This window comes from Metopolophium dirhodum, chromosome 1 (genome assembly GCF_019925205.1).
Source record: "Metopolophium dirhodum isolate CAU chromosome 1, ASM1992520v1, whole genome shotgun sequence".
Taxonomy (NCBI): Eukaryota; Metazoa; Arthropoda; class Insecta; order Hemiptera; family Aphididae; genus Metopolophium; species Metopolophium dirhodum.
Window position 1 is genome coordinate 79,176,153 of NC_083560.1, and position 23,058 is coordinate 79,199,210.

Sequence of the window (23,058 nt, forward strand, 5' to 3'; positions counted from 1 at the left end):
CTATCCAATAGGGAGATATTTTCTAAATTTGTTTTAAGAATTACCGATACCTAGGTAATGGATAAAATTGAAAAATATTTACTACTGAATTTTCCTACCTATCTGGCTATCTACTCCGATTATTTAAGTTTACTTTTATATTATAATAATATTAATATTTAATGAAATAACAATTGAATACTACTTTATGTTTTTACACAATATATTATAATATCTTTAATTGTGGCCGTGCCTGCGTCATAGAACGTAATAGAACCGACAGCTATCAAAATTCCATTGTTCACTGAAAAAATGACCTAATGACCTTTCAGCTATGGGTAATAATTATTATCCTTATCTGTGGTTGACCTTGAAATTTTGCCGGTTGCTCGGTATGATCTTGTAACCGTATCTTCATTTAAAATACGTTCCAGCATCATGCCGAGACTCCGCTGCCAACTTCAAGCCGAGCCAGTGAGCCACTGGCAAAATGTAAGCAAATTGATCAGCTGTTTGACTGCCGCTTCTACTATGCCTGCCAGTGTCCTACGCTCGATTTTCCGGAATGTGATAAAGATTGTGATTGCAACTGCTAAAAATTCAAAATATTTCTAATACTCTTGACTCATGAAATTAACTGAGTGTTTATGCATTTTAATATTGTAGCATTAAAGCATTTAATCGCCATTAGTTTTCCTGTACTAAATATATTATTTATCCGTTATTTAATTAATTAATCGTTATTTTATGGTGAATACCTACCCGCTGACGCCTTGCAGTGCAAGTACAGTAGCACTACTGCTGTCAAATGCTCAGAGAATAGGTAATGAATTCACGTCATGTCTGTTGTCTTACTGAATTGAACGTGAGTATAATTATTTGTATATTTTATCTTATGGTGCGACGAACGAGAACCAAAATGGTTATTGATACATCTGAATGTTCGATTATTTGGACTGCTCAATAGCAGTGAGCACTCATATATTATTTGTTCATAGAAACTCCACACGGAGATATGCACAGCCGTAATCACATTTAGAATATCTGCTTGGAACTTGAAATTATGAGGCACTGTCAGTATTTTTTACAACAAATTCTTATACAATATATGCCTATAATTGATGAGTTAGGTTGGGATTTATATGGAAATATATATTTTTACTAAGACATGATAAATTAATTAACATATTGACGGACACTTGTCATTTTTCTAAATTCTTATAACCTGCTATGAGAACACACTATTTATTAAATTAATTTATTATTCCTATGAAATAAGTCAGTGCCCAACGAGTGCCCAATTATCTAAGAAAATACAATGCGTCAGTCGAAAGTCTACATTAATTTGATACCATTAGAATTAGTACTGCTATGTCTGTAATGCCATAATATCAAATGTTACATATTACTACTATAGCAGTCATGCCACTACATAAAAATGGTGTATTACAGCAGTAGTGTCCGTCAATGATTTTCAATAGAATAGGAAATATTTTTACAAGTATTTTTCTTCAAAAGTATTACTGCTGGGTAATTTCTTTACTCATGTTACTCACTGTCTTTTTTGTATTAGCTCACATATATTATACTTATTGTAAACATAAATTGTAATTTAAATAATAATAAAAAAAAAAAGTATTTTTTACGTATTTTGTCTTAAATACATAGGTATTTTTAGATAATTTGTACAATTTTCGCTTTTATGTACATATTTCAAAAATTTAAAATGAATACTGAAAAATAAAATAATTTTTCAATTTATATCATCAAAATTGGTGGTTTAAAAGTAATATGTTTTGACACTAGTAGATACGTCTTGTACAAATATTGTAAGTGTGTACGTATAGTATTTATGTAACAAGTTATGAGTATTACATGGCTGTATAAATATAATATGATTTTACCGTTTTTAATTGTAAGTTCTAAAGTGTTAATTAGTTTCCTGGTTGGCTTGGTTAGTTTACCTACTAGTATTATCATAAACTCATCAGTCATAACAAATAATACTAGTGGAAAATAAAAGTCTACACTCAGGCGAGGACTGGTAAAGAAGGCACGGGCGCAAATTTAAACTTGAAAACTGCTGAATTTAAGCAAAACATTATACTGTGCTATGTAGTATTATAGATATTATATAATTATGCATAGTTTATTTATACATATTCATACAAAATAATAGTAAAACTTATATCATGTACCTACATGATATATTTTGTGTTATGTTTATGTTTACTTAAGGCAATACTACTGAATGTATAAATGAAAATTTAAAACATTTGTACCTACCAAATTTATAATATTCTACCAAGCAAGTTGAACTTTCAGATAATATTTTTATGACATACATACTTAATTAGTATTAGGAATAAGACATGTTGGGTACTTATTAATATTAAGGAATTTAATAGTCCTTCAGAAATTGTAGTCTAATTTGAAAATGTTCAATTTTAAGAAAGACCTTTCAGAATAAACTTGTGTGCACGCTAATGTTAGTACACATTTATATAATAAGTATCTACGCATTAGAAAATGCTGAAGAATATAAATTAAATTTTAACAAGATTTTAAACACACATGGTAACCTAAATTATTATGTATATATCAATTCATTCTCATCAGTATCGTAATTATCTAAAAATAATATTTTTTCGTATATCACCACTGTCCTCATTAAAATCTATTTCAGAATCATCAATGAGTTTTGTTGGCATAATTGCATTTCCAATACTAGTAGTGACCTCCGTATTAAAAGATAACCAACAATTATACAGCTTACTTTTACTTCTTCAAACTGTAATTTAGCTTTTGTACAAAGGAATTCTAGTGCGCCATCTGTAATAATAATAATAAAACTAAATAGTTAAGTTGTGTAAGACACATAATGATTCATACCTACTGAGTTGTAAAATATAATTCTAAAATTATGTATATAATGGTAATTAGAACTATTTTATATATAGGTATAAAAGTATTCAATTTATTACCTACCTATTAAAGTGTATATATAACTTTTGGAAAAACTGATAAACTAATTTTCTGTTGATATGACTCAATATTGTTAATGCTATTACTTTTTCAATTAGTACTATATTAGTATAACATTTCAAAATAGGTATACTAAATAACAAAAAAGTGGGTAAGTAAGTGAAGGTCGCTCTGCTGTACAGTAGGTTACAAGTGCGTCACTGTAATGGATGGTGTTAAATTTGAATTCAATGATATAATATCATTGTATAAGAAAAAAACGATTCTGAGCGATAACGGTTAGTTAGTCACAGTAATACTGTGTATTAAGTAATTTATATATTGACCTATTTACGTAGAGCCTTGTTTTAAGTTTTCTATCCTTAGCTATAAAAGTTGAACATTTTATAAATTTTTAACTACAAAATAATTATTAAACTTTAAATTTGATAAATTTTGTCAAAATTTGAATTTTAAATGCTAATAAAAAAAAATGTGCCTATATATTAATATTTTTCAACTGCTATTGTAACAATATATCAGAAGCCTTGCATTACATTTTCACGCTTTTTTACTCAACAAATAAAATTTTATTGATATTTATAGAAAAAAAAACTGAAAAAATTGAAAACTGACAATGTCCGTAAACAACTCAAAAAGAGTCAAATTATTTTCAAAATTTAATCGTGTATAGAAAATGCTAATATAAACATTCAGTGAAATTTTAAAGTATCTACAGTCATTCGTTTTTTAATTACAACAAAATAAGAAAATCGTAACATGAGAAATCGAGTGAATATCAAATGTCGTGAAAATATGAATTTCAAACGTTCATAAAAATTTAATTCGAATTTCTTGTAGACATTTTTTTTTTTATAAAGGTAGACAAACTTATAGATAATCTTGTATTACATTTTCAAATCTTAGATTTAAAAAGAAAAATTTTTATGAATTCTCAACTCGAAATAATTTGCTAATTTTAGTGATTTTTTCGTATTTTGTCAAGATTTGAACTTTAAATGCTTATAAATAAAAACTGTGACTAAGGATTTTTCATATTTTTCAAATGTCATTGTAACAATATAGTAGGAGCCTTGTATTAAATTTTCAAGCTTTTTTACCTAACAAATAAAGTTTTATTGGCATTCATAGAAAAAAAGACTAACAAAATTGGAAACCAGAAAATGTTTCTTAACAGTTCAAAACAAATACAAATATTTTGAAAATTTTATCGTATATAGAAAATGCAAATATAAACAACCATTCGTTTTAAAGTTACACCAAAAACTAAAATTCGATTTTGTCAAAAACTGATTTTGCTTAAAAATTCCCGTTTTTCCCTAATTTTATTTTGTTTTTTCGGTCGCCTTTGAAAACTATTTGGAATTTTAAATTTTGACTTTCCCAAAGTACCAACTAGATTCACTTTCCCATCGAATAAAATACTGAAGTTGAAAATCGAAGCATTATTTCGACTATTAATCGTGTACACAAACAAAAAAAAAAAAAAAACACACACATCATTGTAAAATCAATACATACATCGCTCCGCTCAGAATCTAAAATTTTAAATTTACACCAACATAAAGTAGATAGTTGGATAAAATAAACTAATATTTAGTTCTATTGTATTTTTTTAAATTATAAAATACTCGTATAAAAGAAATACTTATAACCAGGGCTAGGATTTATATGCAAAAGCATGTTTTTTTGCGACTTCTTATTATTGATTTTGTCAGTAATGTCCACGAAACACCTCATGATGAGATAAATGGTGGTATTTTTATTTTGCATGTTTTTGCATATTTTGGATGAAATGAATATTATTGCATATATTGAATAAAATGAATATTATTGTACATTTTGATTATAAGAATGCGAAAAATAAATGTTTTATAGTAAATTTCATAATACTTGGATTTTTGTCAAACATAAATTTTATTTTTATAAATACAATCCTATGGTACAATAGGTATGCGATAAAAGATTAAATAATTTGACATTCATTTTCGAAAATTTGAAAAAATATTTGATCGTAGCATGTAACACTCGTAGTGAATGTGAATTTTATAATTAACGATAAAATTTATTTCTAAATTATTTTTTTTTCTCAATTATATTATATTAAGGCGCCCGATGCCGATGCCATTTTGTCCTCAAAAATATATTCTGCGGAAATAATGATACCACCTTATAGAATCAACCAAATTTCATAATTTTTTATTTAATTGCTAGAGAGAAATATTCTACAGCCCGCATCGATCTCTGTTTTTCAATATTTCATTCTCAAACTTTATAATATGTCTAAAAAAATACAAGATAAAAAACATTTTTTTTTACAAATTTTTTAATACAATTATTTGAAATAAAATACAAAATCAGAGATTGGTGTGGGCTGTAGGAAGTCTTCTTTCTTTCAGATAAAAAAAAAGTCATCGGAATCCGACAATTCTACAAAGATTGAGCGTTATTCCCAGAAAGTCGTTTTTTTTTCTCGATATAATACACCCTATCACCCCCCCCCCCTAAATAGGTATCAGGTAGTAGATTAGTGTAAAAGTCTTATAATTGAAGTGGCAACTAAAATATAAAATTTAATTTTCAAATTTTATAGAATTGTGAAAAATTTGAAAAACTGGTAACGTGACCCTAAAGACAAACAGCTAATCACTGATGTATTTCAACAAAAAAATATTTTTTTTGTAACTATATTTTTGTGTTTATCTTATAAAAATTTAAATGCATATTTTTGCATATTTTGGTAAATAAAATGCATATTTTACCGTTTTTTATTGCATACAAATCCTAGCCCTGCTTATAACCTTCTGGATTAAAACAATTTAGTTTCAGCATTTTAATGAATTAATATCAATTTTATTTTTCATTTTAGTAAAAATAAATAAAATCTATAATAATTCATTAAATATACTTGCACATACAATTATGATATGTGGTGGGGGGGGGGGGGGGGTGTGTTTATAGTATCACGGTCACATGAATTTATATTACCATCACTATCAGCGGCCAGCGCGGATTCGCCATTTTCACAATGATAAAAAAACTGAATTTTTTTTTTAAAATATATTTGCATGCTTACCCACTTTTGTAATTTGCATCCGTTTTAATTAAGAGTGGTATCAAAAATAGGCGGGGAGTTGTATATATGTGTATATGTGTATCTCCCCCCCTCCTTCATTCATCAACATCACTTATTTACAAATGTTTTCTTATAGGTTAATTATAGGTTTATTCAATATGCAATTACCATTTATTTGCACGGTTGGTCCCGGTAGGTACTCTACCGTCACCCGTTGGTTCCCAAAATCTGTTTTCATATTTCACACGTGTTACCAAGCCCTCCTCTTTCTCACGCTATGATGGTTAATGATGGTAATGATGGTGACAATACGTGTGCCAAGATACATTTCCCCAGCTCTCCCACAATTTTGAATTTCGAATTTCTATTTTTCGTTTTACCATTCGTTTGTATTCGGTTTATATTGGTTTGTAATGTAATTTTTTTTTAAATCAGCTTTTGGTGGAGGTTGGGGAAATGTACCTCACTTTGTCTAATCCGTTCCAAACCTACGTCTATATTTAGCAATGAACTAAATTATAAAATACGTAATAGTAGAAAAATAGTTATATAAAACAAACAAATAGTCGTGCATATTATACATGCTAAATACATTCTAAATATTTGCCAAAAAAAAATTGAAAATTTAAATGTGGGGTGGTTGGGACACGTAAGTTTTAACAACTGATAGGTAGGCAGAAGAGGTACCAAGAACGAATAGTTGGATAATGTTATTATTATTTTTTAAATTCCCTATTATTTTGTTTAATTATTGAATTATCGGGCTCACACACTAGTTGCCTCCCGAAGTCAAAAAAGTCAATAATTTTTATACGAATTGCCTCCCGACTATATACCTACGAGTTGCATCCCGACGTACTTGATCGTATTTTATCGTAAACGAAAAGGGTTTAGTACCTACTAGTTGTCTCCTAATAGTCGGTTCATAAATATATAAGTGGTTCCAAACATTAGCAAATATCATGAATTCATGACGTATCAAAATAAGTTTGTGATTTCAAACACGTAATTTATGAAATTTGTTATATTTGATATTTGATACGATTATATTATCTATACGACTATACATTAAGATTATATACTCTTTTGTGTAATTATAATATTTAATGCAAACTAGACCTAAGCTTGACTATAGTAAATAATATTCATGATTGAGTAACGTTTAATTGATTTCCAACACTCGTTGTACGATATTATTTTTACAAATATTACTAAGCAATTTTAATTTTAGTTTTTAGAATGGACCAATATGAAGTGCGAAACATGATTAGTGAAAAGGGCAAATGTGTTAAAATAATTAAATTAATTAAATTAATTACATTTTTATATTCAAAAACGTTCTAAATATAATTGTATTGTAGAAATGTTATAATATAATTTTAAATATATATAATATTTTCAATTTTAACTATACAATCGAATATTTATTATTTAATACATATTATAATATTATGTTAAGTGTATTATGTTAATTTTATAAATTCATCTATTTATGTGGAACTTTTTTGTATGTACGTTCATAATATCGAAAAGTTCTTAATGGATTTTAGTACAGTTTTTCACTAATGGATTGACTGAGTCTCAGGAAAGGTTTTAATGTACAATACGTCTTAGAAAAATGAATTAGATTGCCGTAAATAATACAAATGTAAAAAATAATCTATACAAATAAAAATATAAATGCTGTTCATTAGTAATTGCGCTACTTGAGAACAGGTTGGCCGTTTTGGTTCATTTTTTAAACAAAATGTTTATTAGTCCAATTAAGATTTTTATGGAAAGGAAAATTGGAAAATTCGGGAAAACTGAAAATACATTTTATGCCTGACTGACTGATTAATGTAGAGCCTTAACTATGATAGCTGAAGACTTGATATTTTCATGGTACTTTCGTTACCACCGAGTATAGGTGCATAAAGAAAGGATTTTTAAAAATTCGCATTTTAAAGAGGCCCTTGTACAAGGATTTAAAGAATTTCGATGGAAATCGACATTTTATTTTTGTTTATACATTGTTGCCATTGGTGTATCGTGCAGATGAGGTGCATCAAATAGATATATTATAACTTAAACAAATATGATTGTTAAATGTATATTTCCTTATATAGGTAGGTACTCGAAAACTACTTGACCGATTTTGTGAGAATTTCATATTATTTTTAGAAATATCAGGAAAGTTTAGACGTTTAGACAGTAGTTAGAACTTAGAACCCCCCCATTCATTTATACCAAGTGATGTATGATTATATATCCAATCCGTCACTGAACTGAATTGTATGATTCGAATTAGGAACACTAAAACCATACCTATACACCTATACAACTATACAGCGCTGTATTTTATATTTTTTTCTCAGGCGTGGAGTCTGGTTATACAGCTAAAAATGTATTTTAGCTTATACAAATTTAGTAGACTCAAAAACTTTACTGGACCGTTTTCAATAAAAGTTATAGTTTATAGGTATAGATTCCTTGAGTCCTGGAGGGTGTTTATATTATCTTACTTTTACGACCCCTATCTACTTCTCTACAAAAGGCCTTGCCTTGTCGTTGCAAATCTGTTTCTCTATTCTTTCCTGTTAAAAGCCAGTCTTTTCATGTCTATAAATATCGACTATAGTCAGCTTGTCTTATAATTTCTTATATATATATATGCCTTCCTCGGTCTGCATTTACCTTTATGATTTATTTATTTATTTATTTATTTATTTATTTATTTATTTATTTATTTATTTATTTATTTATTTATTTATTTATAATTTATTCGTCCTTCAAATATATTTGTCATAAACGAATTATGCTTAAGTTGGTGTCCGAAAACTTTTCCACTTCTTGGTTTATTATATCAACGTTATTTTTTCTTTCTGTCCTTTGACTTTTAACCCCTATAGTTAGCTAAAAAATATAGCTTACGAAAAAAATTGATTTTGTTTGTTCAAGTGTTCACCAATGGTTGCATAATGCATATTAAATTACTATTATAATAAAATTAGTAGATGTATCAATAGAATATACAAATATATTTTTTAAAAAAAAAACGAATCTTTGACATAGGCGTTGCCAAGCGGGAAAACTAGTTATTTATAAAACTATATAAGGTTAACCTAACCTAATCACAGCGTTTGGTCTACCCAACTTTATGGCGTTAGTTATTTATTTTATACGTTGCACGTTAAAATGTCATTGGCGACGACCCTACTAACATAAAAGCGTACTAGTTCTCCAACTTAGCCAGACCATCCCAAATATGAAAAATGGCTCCTACGCCTGCAGAGATATCTTGTTAAGAGGATGTCACATTCACATGGGTTGTCTCCGTCTTACAAATGTACAACATAGCAAAAACTGTTTTGCGTGGGACAACTTTTCTCGCACCATATTTGTTGTAGAACTACCAAATTTTCACAGCACGTAAAAAAAGCTTAGAAGCAAATAACTTTTATTGTATTTATGTTATTTAAAATATGGGCACGCTGTTGCATAGATAATTGTCCACCCTATATGTTCAGAAATTTTGGAGCCACTACTACAAACAGGTTTTGCTATGTTGTACATTTGTAAGACTGAGACAACACATGTGGGTGTGACATCCTCTTAAGATTAACAGTATAAATTATAATACTGATCCGTTTAATACAGATCGATATCGTCAGATCGGAACATAAAACAAGCCTGTTCTTTTACATAGATAAGAATAAGGATGTTTTGTGCACAAAATACAAGTTTTCATCTTTCCACTAGAACCCGAAATAAATATTATGTAGAAAATATAATCTGTATGTGTAGAAAGTGATTAGGAATTTGAAATAAATAAACGAGATTATACGTGATAATTATCGTCGTGAGTGCAACATAAGTGTGATTTGTGATGACGTGTAACAGTCGTGAAATGTCTCCAGATAATAACAATTAATTTAATTATATTATAATCATAAAAGACACGATGTAAATGTTGTACGACGATGTCAATGAAATTACGTCATCACGCTTGGGGCTCGTGTCAAAGGGAATTTTATAATGAATTCGTAATCTGCGGGACAGCGATGACGCTCAATAGGTGGTAAGCTCAGTGATCAGTCTCACGCGATTTACCGTTTTGTTGAGGCAGCGGTATATTAATGATAGGTACGTTTTATTTTACAGACTGTGTCATTAATATAACCGCAGAAAAGCTGCACTGTATGAATACAGCTCCAGCTAGTACAGTGATTGTATAATAAAGTCTATAGTCGCTCTACCTAATTACGGAGTTGAGGTACTCATTTCGTGAAAAGAAACAAACCGTTTAAATCACAATTATGGTAAGTTATATTTTTGTTTATTCATTTATTATTATTTTAACGTTATGATTTATGGTATCATCGTCGTTACCTTCATGTGGACAAATGTAAATTGAGGGTTGAGCCTAATACATTTCAGGTGTACATTCTTTGTAATAATTTTCGCCCAATACTTTTCTGGTGTACATTTTTATTTTGTCGGTTTCACCCAGCCAATTTTAGGAATATATGTCTGATGTTAAAATGTTAGTTAAAATTAAATATTTAATAAAAAAATGGAAAAATAACTTTTTAATTAAATAATATTATGTTTGGATATATCTGTATTGTGTTATTACAATTGTTGGTAGGTATTTGTGTAATATACTAACTACCGCAAAAAGTAATATACTAACTACCCGCAAAATGTTACCAAAACAATTGTACGCGTGTATTTTATCTTCAGAAATACGGCGTGTATTCCGACTACGTCTATCACTATTACAATGTATTTAACTAAAAACTTGCTTAATGTATTGCTCATGATCATCAGTGTCAAGTATTTTCAAAAGTTCTATATTGTTATACATCATGTGGTTTTTTACGTCATCCCAGATATAGTAAGTTAATGTTGAATTGGCGTACATCTCAACTATACATATATAATATAAATTTTATATATTATACATATGTCAACTCAGGTTATTATTTACTCATTTTTCGATGCAATTATGTGTCTTGGAATGCAAAAATAGCATTTTATTATAAACGTTATGGCTGTGTAGCTCTAACTTTCTAAGTCACCACTTTTACCCAGTAATTTAGGCAAGTTTTGTTTTTACAACAGTACAAGACAAATATTATAATTTTAAGTTGACTCTTATCACTGAAAAATATCTAATTTCTTACTATTTAATAACAACTCATTTTTGCTTTATATTCTGAAGTGGATGGGAACTAGTTTTTCACAATATCAATTTAGTATCAAAAATTGTCACTATTTATAATTTATGAGCATTTTAAGTTAAAATGTTTTATGAAATTCATAAAAATCATGAAATATTGCTAATTATTTTGTAGTGAAGAATTCATACAGTTTTAAAGTTTAACACTTCAGGTTGGACTATTTAACTAAAGACCCTTCATAAGTTTTATTACTGGAAATAAACAAAAAAAAATTTACATAAAGCCATACCAATTTTTTTGAGTGATCAGAGTTAACATTTTGACGACATAAGGTATTAACATAATATAATAACGATTTATCTTCAAGCAATTTATGTTATTTTGTTATTATTGAAAACATTTTTGTATTAGATGCTTCAAGCATTGCACTAGTATCATTTAAATTAACAATTTTCTATGTACAATTATATGTTCAAAATATTTAAGCTAATTATTTATAGGTTTTGGAAATTGTTAATAACCTGTATAAAATATTATATTAACTTGTTTATCTTGAAAATAAATTAATAACATAGTTGTTGTTTGCATTATAGTGTTCGCAGAGCACAGAACCGGTACTCCAGTCGTTCCTATTGGTCGAAAAGTCCAAGATGAAAGAAATACCGCGAAACTTGTGAGTTATATTAATTATTTTTATTATTCACAAGTTCCTTTTCCTCAAATTGTGTGTGTGTAGATACTTAAATTGGTAGTTATTAATTTACATTTATAGCTGGATAATGATATAATTCGATAGTAGGTATATTATCAATTATCGGACATAATGAGGATAAAATATATAAATTTAGTAGGTTAATCTAAATTTGTATAGGTATCTATGCGTCACGTTTTGGTTTTTAAATATCATTAAATTAATTTTAATTTTTTGTCATATTCAATACAAAATCTTAGTGGATTGCTTTTATAGAAAGGAATAAAAAATAGCATATTTTTATTTATCCACATATTTATTCATCAACAATTAAATCATATTTTACTAAAAAATGTGTTATTGTGCTACCCCTACGAAAATAAAGATCTAAGAATCATCTCAAAAGTCATTATATTATCTAATTTTATATTTTTATTTTCACTTTGTATACTTATTCAATTCAGACGAAAACCTAGCAACGTTTTAGAAAAGGGCAAAGACGCACTTGACTACTTCGATCCATTCCTTGAGAGAAACTTGGAACACCCAACCCACGTGAGTATTAGATACCTATCTACCTACCTCCTAATTCACATTACTCTTTAGATGCTATACTAATCATGTAATTTAATGTATAACATCATTTTATTTATAAGTATAGATACTATTGATTTTATCAATGATTATAACTATTTTATAAAATTCAATAACTGTATATTTAAGTAATGTCATAGAGGCAGAAATGGATAAGATACTTAAAAAAAGTATTTTAGAAATAAGATTTTAGTCATGAGATATATCAATTTTAATTTCTAGTCTCTAGATAAAAAATACATTCAAAATTTCCCAAAAGACAATTTTTTTTTTGTCTTTAGATAAGTATAAAATACTATATCTAAAATTTAGGATACATTTCATCAAACAATAATTATAATAACTAATACTATTTTTGTTTTTAATTGGATATCTATCTAACATTGACAAAGTCCTGTTATTTTCAAATTAAAAAAAGTATAAATCTTCTTTTCTATCTAGAAACTTAACTCAAGAAAAAAGATAAAAGATATACAAAAAAGTATATAGATATAAGTCACAAATGTACTAACCTATCTAAGGAACTGCTTGCCCATCCTTGTGTAGGGTACCTGTACATATATGAATAATTTAACACTATTACATACTAATTATTTCAATTTTTGCAGCAATGGTGAGACCCTGACTCATTTACTGAAAGCGTGTCTAGGAACTGGCATCCTCTCCATGCCGCTGGCTTTCCAGTGTTCGGGACTTATAACTGGCATATTTGCAACAGTGTTTGTATCGTTGGTGTGCACGTATTGCTCGTATTTACTGGTTAGTATAGTTGCAATGTTTAAAATATTTGCCCTTTTACTAGGGCATTATATGAATATTTTTAAATAAAATACTTAATTTTTGTACATATGTTAGGTTTTATCCTCCTAGTTAGCAATTAAACTATTTAATATATACTAAAGAAAGTATTTAAAATTATGTATAATAGTGCTAATTTATATAAATACATTTAAGTCTAATCTTTAAGGCAGTGGATATCTTCAAGATAAGTCTTAGTTGGAGGGCATCTTCGATGACAACTTGCAATGCACGTTTAGAAAAGTTGGAAATGATGTGTTTGACTGTGTACAATTCTGCCCCAAAGTCACACGTAGGTGATTCAGCAAGTTCCCATTGATAAAGCAATTATAGTGACATCATCCATGGGGCATTCTAATTCTATTTAATGTGAACCGCTCTCACACTGCAGGGGAGGTTTTGAACGATTATGGTTCTGTAGGGTCACTTATGAAATGATAGCTTATATAGGTGGATTAGTCTTATTTTAGTTAAATTTCCAAGAATCTACTGCTTGGCAATGATGTCCCCTTAATTTTCTAATCGTGGTTCTCCTATTCACACACGGACTATATACATAAACTATTTTTAAATTATTAATAAGTTTTATTTTTCTTTACATCGGATCTAAGGAAGTGTATATATTATAATAATTATAGATTATTGACTATAATATTTAAAGCAGATCTAAAATAATGTTCCTAGATTATTTCAGTGTTCTACCACGTATTATCATTGATTATACATAGTATTATACGTATACTCTTGTTGTTTTACAGGTGAAATGTGCTCACCACGCTTTACAGGCGAACAAAAGTGTCATCCATGAGCTACGCAGATGTTGCTGAAGTGGCGTTTGCCTACGGACCCCAATGGTCTCGAAAGTTCTCGTCACTAACCCGACAGTCTGTGCTTTGGCTGCTGTTCATCACATACTTTGGAACGTGCAGCGTGTACACTGTGATCATCGCCTCTAACTTCGAACAGCTGTTTACACATCACATGGGTTACGAGCTGAACCTCCGGTACTTTATTTTGATACTGCTAATACCTCTTATACTGCTCAGCTACGTGCCCAATCTCAAGTACTTGGCCCCCGTGTCTATGGTGGCCAACCTGTTGATGGCCGCTGGACTAGGTATCACATTCTACTACATCCTGTGTGATGAGATACCTAACATTTCAAAAAGGCCGGCTGTGGGGACACTTGAAACATTCCCAACATACTTCTGTCTCACCGTGTTTGCCATGGAAGCCATTGGAGTGGTATGTTATACTTTATTGAAAAGTTAGACTTTTTGTCGATCGTTTCTTGAAGTGTTCTTTTTCTTAAATAACGACCCATATTTTTAATTTTAATAATTGAGGTATTGAATTGAACATGAAAGGTGTTATATTATCATTTATAAATTATGGGTGTTTAGACGCGGTCAATTGGTTGAATAGGTATCCTATGGGCTACTTCATTCCCAATAAATTAAACTAAGAGAGTATTAAAAATTAAAAATATTATACCTTATGGATTTTCTTAATAATTTAATTTTTTGTTTACAAAAACACTAAATCAATTGAAGTCATGAAAAAATCATCGTGCTAATATTATCATAAATATATTTTTAATAATCTAATATATTCATTCCTATAAGTTACCTTCTAAGTAAGTGTACACAGTTCACTGCATTGAAGTCTTTTTTTGTGATTTAATTCGACAAAATCACAATTATATCCCCATCATTATGCTAACTAAGCCCCTCTTTTTTTCTGTTTGTCTTCGTGTCTTAATTTTACTTATTGTAGGTTATGCCGTTGGAGAACAACATGAAAACGCCTAGGGACTTTTTGGGACTGTTTGGCGTACTGAACATTGGCATGGGCGGTGTGACCATTGTGTACATTCTGCTTGGTTTTTTCGGTTACTTGAAATATGGTGGAACAACAAAATCAAGTATAACGTTAAACCTACCCACTGAAGACGTGTGAGTGTAACATGCAGCACCTAACTGTCCTGTCTAACCTGTATACCTTATAATTTTTTTTCACTGTAACTCAACTAGATTTACAATAATGTAACTTCCAAAGTCTATTTCAATACACTCCCCCCCCCCCCCCCCCCCCCCCATCACAATATATTTATTTAAAATGTAGTGAAAGCCAAAAGCTAGTTTTATACAAACTTATACAGTTATCCCCAAACCAATATGATGCCACATCATTACTTCAATGCCCCTCACTTCAGAAACTTGTAATGAAATTCTAAGCTATAGACTGTGCAGTATTGTGCTGTACTTTGGGCTTGAAACAAATATTTTTTATATATATACATTTGATGACTATACAGTTTGTTAAGATCCAGGTTGTGCACTGAATTATCAGATATTATATATACTTTGCGACGAGCGTGTAGTAACTTTAACATTTTAATATTTCTGTGCGTGTGTGTTTACAGTGCCGCACAAGTGGCTAAAATATGCATCAGCTTAGCCGTGTTCTGCACGTACGGACTACAGTTTTTTGTTTGCTTGGAAATTATGTGGACCACAATCCAGGAAAACTTTGAAAAAGCCACAGTCTATCACAATTACATCTTGAGAACGGTTTTGGTGTCCTTGTCTGGTATGTAACACTACCGTAAATTTAAATTTCATGCTTTAGTTTAGCCGGTTAATTTTTTTCTTGTTTTCCTTCAAAAGAAAAATATGATGTTAAATTTTGAATACTTAAAACTTTAAATTTCCCTATATTGTGTCAATTTTCATTTTCCCACTCTAAAACTCAATTTTACTTTCTAAAATCCAACATTCTATACTTGAGTAAATAAAATAAAATGCTTAATAATATATTATTATATTAATATTTTTTTAAACTATTATAACTTATAACTATTGTCATTCAAAATGTACCTAACTAGGAACTAGGAATCTTTACACTCGGGTTCCTAGTCTGCAACAATAAGTTTATAATATGTTATAACTTATAATTGATATTTTTATTATAATAATAATAATAATAATAATATGTTTGCATGGTTGTGGTTTCCCAGTAGCAATCGCGGTGGCCGTACCAACAATTGGACCATTCATTGGGCTCATTGGAGCCTTCTGTTTCTCGCTTCTCGGCATAATTATGCCCGTGCTGATAGAGTTCACCACATACTGGGACAACGTAACTATTTGGATGACCGTCCGAAACGCAGTGCTGATCGTCGTCGGCGTAATGGCACTAATCTTTGGCACGATCAACAGCATCACCGATATAATTACCGCGTACTAGCCCAAAGCCACTCAGGCTGTTAATTTAACCATCAACTCCACATTAATTCATTCAACCACCCAATGACTGGAAATCCGGTTACATTATCAACTAGCATATATTCTTAGGTGTAGTGCCAGGTGTTTTTTAACAGAACCTGCCAATTAAATATATCCCCTATTATTATTATATCATTAAGATAATAATTGTTTAGTTTGTTTTTCATCTCGATAGTTTTTATACAAAAAATCATAATATTACCTTATTAATTTTAAAATTATTTTTTTGTATACATTAAAATATTGTTATATCAGACCCAAACTAGACGGAAATCTCCTTACAACGGAAAATAACAACAATCTCACATAACCTATATCCCGTACATTTTAGTCTCCCTATAATAGAAAAATCAGTTGGTGATTCCATTTTAAAGAGATTGTATTGTATTATAAAAAAAATATAAATATTAATCGAATCAGACATAATATAGTATCGTCGAATGGTGCTATATGAAATAACTTTTACAATTAATGTATTTTATTGTACCTAAATTATATTTATATTAAAAATGTATTTTAATATGATGAAAAATAAATTAAACCAATTATTTAGGTAAAAAAATTGATTAATTTAATAGAACCGTGTTTTTCATTAAAATAGATTTGTTAAGATTACCTCAAAGATATTTGTAAAAGTAAACGGGTTTACAAAAAAGGTGATTTTACATATTAAAGAATATTAACATTATAAATTGTTTGGATTGGTAGTTGAGGCACTTGCCATAAAAACCTTGGCTACGCCTATGTCTATGTGCTATTAATACCTATGTTATCTATTCAAAATGTACAAATCTTGGTCTGTGGATTAGGCGTCGGGAACTAATACTGATAATAAGCTGAGTGCTGACTGCCATGATTAAAAGTCAATGTCTTCATGGTTTCATATATGGAGTAGACACGGGTGGTGATCTCCCCATCACTTTTTTTTTCGATTATGAGCGGAGCGATAATTGTATTGGTTTTCCGATGATGTCTATTTTTTTTTTGTCGATCATCAACTTTTGTGGCTGTAAAAATACTTCGATTTTCTGGTAGAAAAGTGAATCTAGTTGGCCAAAAGTGAAAATTCGCAGTAGTTTTAAAAATAAGGAAAAACAGAAATTTTTACGCAAAACTAGTTTTTTTAAAAAATCGATTTTGTTATGTTGTGTAACTTTACAAAAAAAAAACCGTACCGTAGATAAATGAAATTTTCACCGAATTTTTATATTACCATTTTCTATATACAATACAATTTTCAAAATATTTTGACTCATTTTAGCTATTTATATTTGGAAGAAAATTTCGATTTTTATTAGTTTTTTAGATTTTGAGTGGAACAATGATTTTACAATGATGTGTATTTTTTTTGTTTGTGTCTTTGTACACGATAAGTAGTCCAAATAATGCTTCGATTCTTTTTTCGTATCTTTTGTTCGATGGGAATGTGAATATTTTTGGTGCATTGGGGAGGTCAAAATTCCCAATAGTTTTCAAAAGCGCAGGGAAAAACAACATCAAAATTAAGGAAAAGCGGGAATTTTTACGCAAAATCGGTTTTCCACAAAATTGGTTTTGGTTTTTGGTGTAACTCTAAAACTGACTAAAACAAATGAACATATACATGCAATTTTCACCGGTCGTTTATATTTGCATTTTCTATACACGATAAAATGTTCAAAATATTTTGATTTGTTTTGGACTGTTTAGGAACATTTTCTGTTTCCATTTTTATTAGTCTTTTTTTCCATGAATGTCAATAAAACTTTATTTGTTGGGTAAAAAAGCTTGAAAATTTAATACAAGGCTACTATATTGTTACAATGACATTTGAAAAATATTAATAATCTTTTGTCACAGTTTTTATTTATAATGATATTATATCATTGAATTCAAATGTAACACCATCCATTACAGTGACCCATTTGAAACCTACTTTACAGCAGAGCGTATCTACTTACCCACTTTTTAAAATCAATTTCCATAAAAATTTCTAAATAAAATCTAATACAAGGGTTCTCATAAATCTGTTGATAGTGGAAATTAAAAAAAAAAAGTTGTACGTACATCTACCGTATTTTTTTATGAGCGTCTAAAGTTAGACATTGGATATTCACCATGAATTAATAAAATTTTGTTGAAATTCAAAAACTAATGACCGTAAGTACTTGAAGTTTTCACCAAATGTTTTTATTTTATTATTTTCTACTCATTTTGAACCATTAATAAAAATGTTCATGTTTTTAGTTTTTTTCTACAAATGTCAATACATTTCTACGACAGATCACCTCTTGCCCACTTTTTTTATATAATATAAGTTTGGGGGCCCTACCTTGTGATTTATCTTAAAATCTATGAGTATAATATATCCCCCCCCCCCCCCAGTGAAAATACTTGTCTACGCCACTAGTTTCATCCACCGTCGCCCGTCGACCACTGCGTGGAAGTACGTACAGCATAGGTGGTACATAAATATAATAGGCAGTATTATTAAATTGGGGAAATATTAAAAAGGAAGTGCAAAACTATAAAAAAAAATACGTATATGAATATTTAAATATATATCCACTTAGATTCAATTATTGTAGATAATAGGTAACAACTAACAACTAATAATTAATATACAAAACAATATTCTTTGTAGGGGTGCTTTGGTTCTTGCACATCAAAAATAAATGTTTATGTACATACCTTAAACCTATATTATATTATTTTTATTTTATTTTTCTAAACATGATGTCATTTATTATAAACCAACTAGTTTATATGGTCGGAGAAAATAATATAATAATATAGTCCATAAAAATAAACCCGAATGCCATATAAATATTGTTGTTAACCTCAAAATAAGTCTAGCCGGCAGCGCTTTCGCGACAACTTGGGAAATGTTTTTGCCTCATTAAGTGGAAATATTGTAATAGGCGGGAGGGTGGGAAGTTGTCCGACCTTATCTTCTAAGACCGTGGTTTACATGCATTTATGTAAACAACAAACACCACCTGTTTGCTAATTGCCTCTGTTCGGAATAACAGTCTCGCAAGAAACAAAAAATAAAGGGAATTATCTCTCTACCGGCAACACTGATGTTCCAACACGTGTTACAAATCTGTGCCCCATAAGAACCCATGTTAAACTCAAAAGGTGCTCATTCTGGTTATTCTGCGATACATCTTTCAAGACCGTGATCAGTGTTATATCTACTATATTTTACGCTAAGGTAGGTCGTTGGTATACTAGTTTTGTAATGACTAGTGAGTTGAAGTTATATTATTGTAATTGTATTAATGTATAATCTAATATTAGTTTTCAGTTTTAACCTTTTCGGCATGATTCAGATTTGATGTTTTTTGACCCCATGTTTTGAAAATCGCAGTATACTGTAAAAAGAGGATCATCAGTATAATTTGTGTGATCAAAATATTTTCAGTTTCAAATTTCAATTTAAAATGGTTAGTACAATTTTATTAATTCATAGTTTATTTTATCAAATTTTTATTTTTGAAATGTAATTTAGTCACAGAACATGATTGATGAGGACGCTTATATGATGATACAACGAAAAAAGATGACCATATATTTAAACATTAACAAGAGCACACCGGTTAATGTATTAAAAAAGATGGTTGGAGGTATGTACAATTGTTATTTTTATTTTTGTATTTAATTTAGAGCTTATGTAGTTAGAATATTACGGAAACCTATTTCTATAACTAGTTATCTATAATATTTATATTATTAACAGGCAAAAACCATTTTTTGGGTACAAAATAAAAAATGATTATAGTTTCTTTAAGTTTAACCTTATAAAAATGTTTGACTTAATCATAAGTATATATTAGTTTATATAATGTTATACACGCAAATGATTGTGTGTTTGTTAGTATTCGGTAATCTCTGTCCTCGGAAACTACAAATGCTGTGAAAGCCATATCACATATTAGGTTACGAGAGGATTGCAACAATAACATGAACTCTTTTTTTAAAAATTAATATCAATATACTCAGAAGGAGTATTTTCTGAACTGCCCCCATAATAGTTACTCTGAACTAACATTAAAATCCGTGAGGAAAATGAAAAGGGTTCTAATAAGATTATCATGACCTGTATGAGACAAATGATTGTACTTGAAAACTCTAAAGGTTCCTTAACGGTTTATTATACAAGTACCTGTTGTAATAATGGTTGTAACATTGGCTACTAGTTTCTATTCCCAGTTTGTTTAACTTATAGTCTATAGTATGGACAGTACTTTTAGTATTACTTACCTATCAGTAGGGACATGCATTTCAAAAAAATTACATTAAATAACAGTATTTATAATATTCAAATGTATGTTAAGATTAAAAAAAAAAACAATTTTTTTATTACAATTATTGACTTTTCTTATATTTTCTAGATAATATTGAAACAATTAGTTTAAATTAGGTAACATAGTATATATTACTTTAACCTACCTAAATCAATAAATATAAATTTAGTTTTTGGAAATAAACACAAATATTAACCTATTACAAAATAGGAAATTTTCAATGGTACTAAATATAAATCCAAAAATTTAAAATGATGAATTAAAATGTTGCAATTACTCAACAAATCTTAGACAATGTGAGGTTAGGTACAGCATTTTAATGTATCTAGAATAATAAGAAAAAACCTATTGTAATTAATTTATTATACATTTATCATTAATTGTTTGTTGGCTAAAAACAGCCAATGACCTAGTTGCTATGGCTTAAATAAATAAGAAAATTTTTAATGTATCATATTATATTGATAATATAAAAAATAGTATAATTTTTTAACACTGATGAGAGAAGATGATGATCTCGAAAATTGTAGCATTTTTACTACTCCAAATGTTAATGACAGACAGAAAAAAATTAAGAAAAACACATATCATTGTAAATATAATACATTCTTTCGCTATTATTAAAATCTAAAATTTAAAATTATTTAAATTAAAATTATAAACAAGTTTTGTACTAAAATATTTAATATGCCCAATCCCATCCATTTTGAATGGAAATTACGTGTTTGCACTTGGAGAAATAAAGTTATATACAACAAGTATCAAATATAATATTATATCTGGCATCTTTCATAATTATTATCTCAACAGGTAAATAAGGTTTTTACGGTAAACAAGATGATTAAAAATAAATGCTACAAGATTGGTGGCAATATCATACAATGTGTAAGAAAAAATTCTGATTACCACATTTAAGTAAACAAATTTATTGTAAAAACACTAGGTAGACTAAAATAAAGTATTTCATTTTTTTTTTAAATGTCCTATAGAATTAATTTTTGTTTCAGGTATCATAAAAACATCACCAGAAAATCTTCAGCTTCATTACAAGAATGTGATTATGGATGGGAAAAAAACTTTATCAGATTATTTTGATTCTTCCATGTGCCTAGATCCAGTTTCTATTGGTTTATCATTGAAGTAAAAATAATTAAATATTAAGATATTTGTTCAAATATTTATGTTATATGGTTTTTGTAGGATGGATAATGGAGAATTTGAGCCGTTAAATATCGTTCCAGTTCCAGAACCGCTATAATAAACTAAAAAACTATCAGAAAGAACAAACTATGTAAACAGTAATCTCCATTGAAAATTGGTTACAGTATTTTTATAAATTACATAAACTTATTTTATATTTATTTATAACCAATAAACTACATTTATAGAAATATTAAAATGGTAACATAAACACTAAACAATTTAAAAGATATTATACTAAGTCCTTAAATGTGTACGTTTAAACATAATTCAAAATTACTAAAACATTTATGTTAACATTAAAAGCAAATGTTTAATATATATTCCTAAATTTAATAGGTATGGTTTTTAAATTATTCTTAAAAAACAACCACAATACCGGGAACAAAAATTATTACGAGAATAAATATAATTTTGAAATAAATAATATTATGTATCTACATATTATAATAAGACGTTTAAAATTATATTTATTATACTATGTATACTTATGTGGAGAGTACTTTCAATAAAATTAATTTATCAACATAAAATTGTTTGTTAGTTTATTTAAAATGAAGGAACTGTTGAAACAAGAATGTTTTTTATTTGCAAATTCAAATCATAATAATTTTGATTATATAATACTTGAATAATATTTTAGTTGTTAGAATACATTTTCAGTCAAGTGCATAAACATATTAGGTAATACATGGACTACGCATTTCTATACACTTTCATTATTGTTAGAAATATATAGCATTATATTTATAACATTAGTCAAAACGTGTGCATATGACAGTCACAATGTATTTGCTATCTTTTTCTAAAATGTTGTTATGTTTATTTTAATTGATAACATATCAAGGTATCAATCTAGCTTAAACAAATCTGGATCATGTTTCAAAAATCGTAGGTACCTATGCGTCTTAAAATGTATTTTTATAAAAATCAATATTTTCATAAGTCTTTTTCTAAAAAGTATTTGTCCGAAAAATATTGTTCTTTTAAAACT

General features: G+C 28.6%; 1 protein-coding gene and 1 pseudogene across 1 annotated transcript; both read left to right on the forward strand.

The window, feature by feature from the left end:
• Positions 1-616: 616 nt before the first annotated feature.
• Positions 617-16,975, forward strand: LOC132935759 (proton-coupled amino acid transporter-like protein pathetic; annotated as a pseudogene).
• Positions 16,976-18,708: 1,733 nt separating this feature from the next.
• On the forward strand, positions 18,709-22,182 carry LOC132942090 (uncharacterized). The gene is made up of 4 exons (XM_061010398.1): positions 18,709-18,714; positions 20,069-20,183; positions 21,872-22,004; positions 22,065-22,182. The coding sequence occupies exons 1-4, from the start codon at positions 18,709-18,711 to the stop codon at positions 22,120-22,122; spliced, it is 312 nt and encodes a 103-aa protein (XP_060866381.1). The 3' UTR covers positions 22,123-22,182.
• Positions 22,183-23,058: the final 876 nt, after the last annotated feature.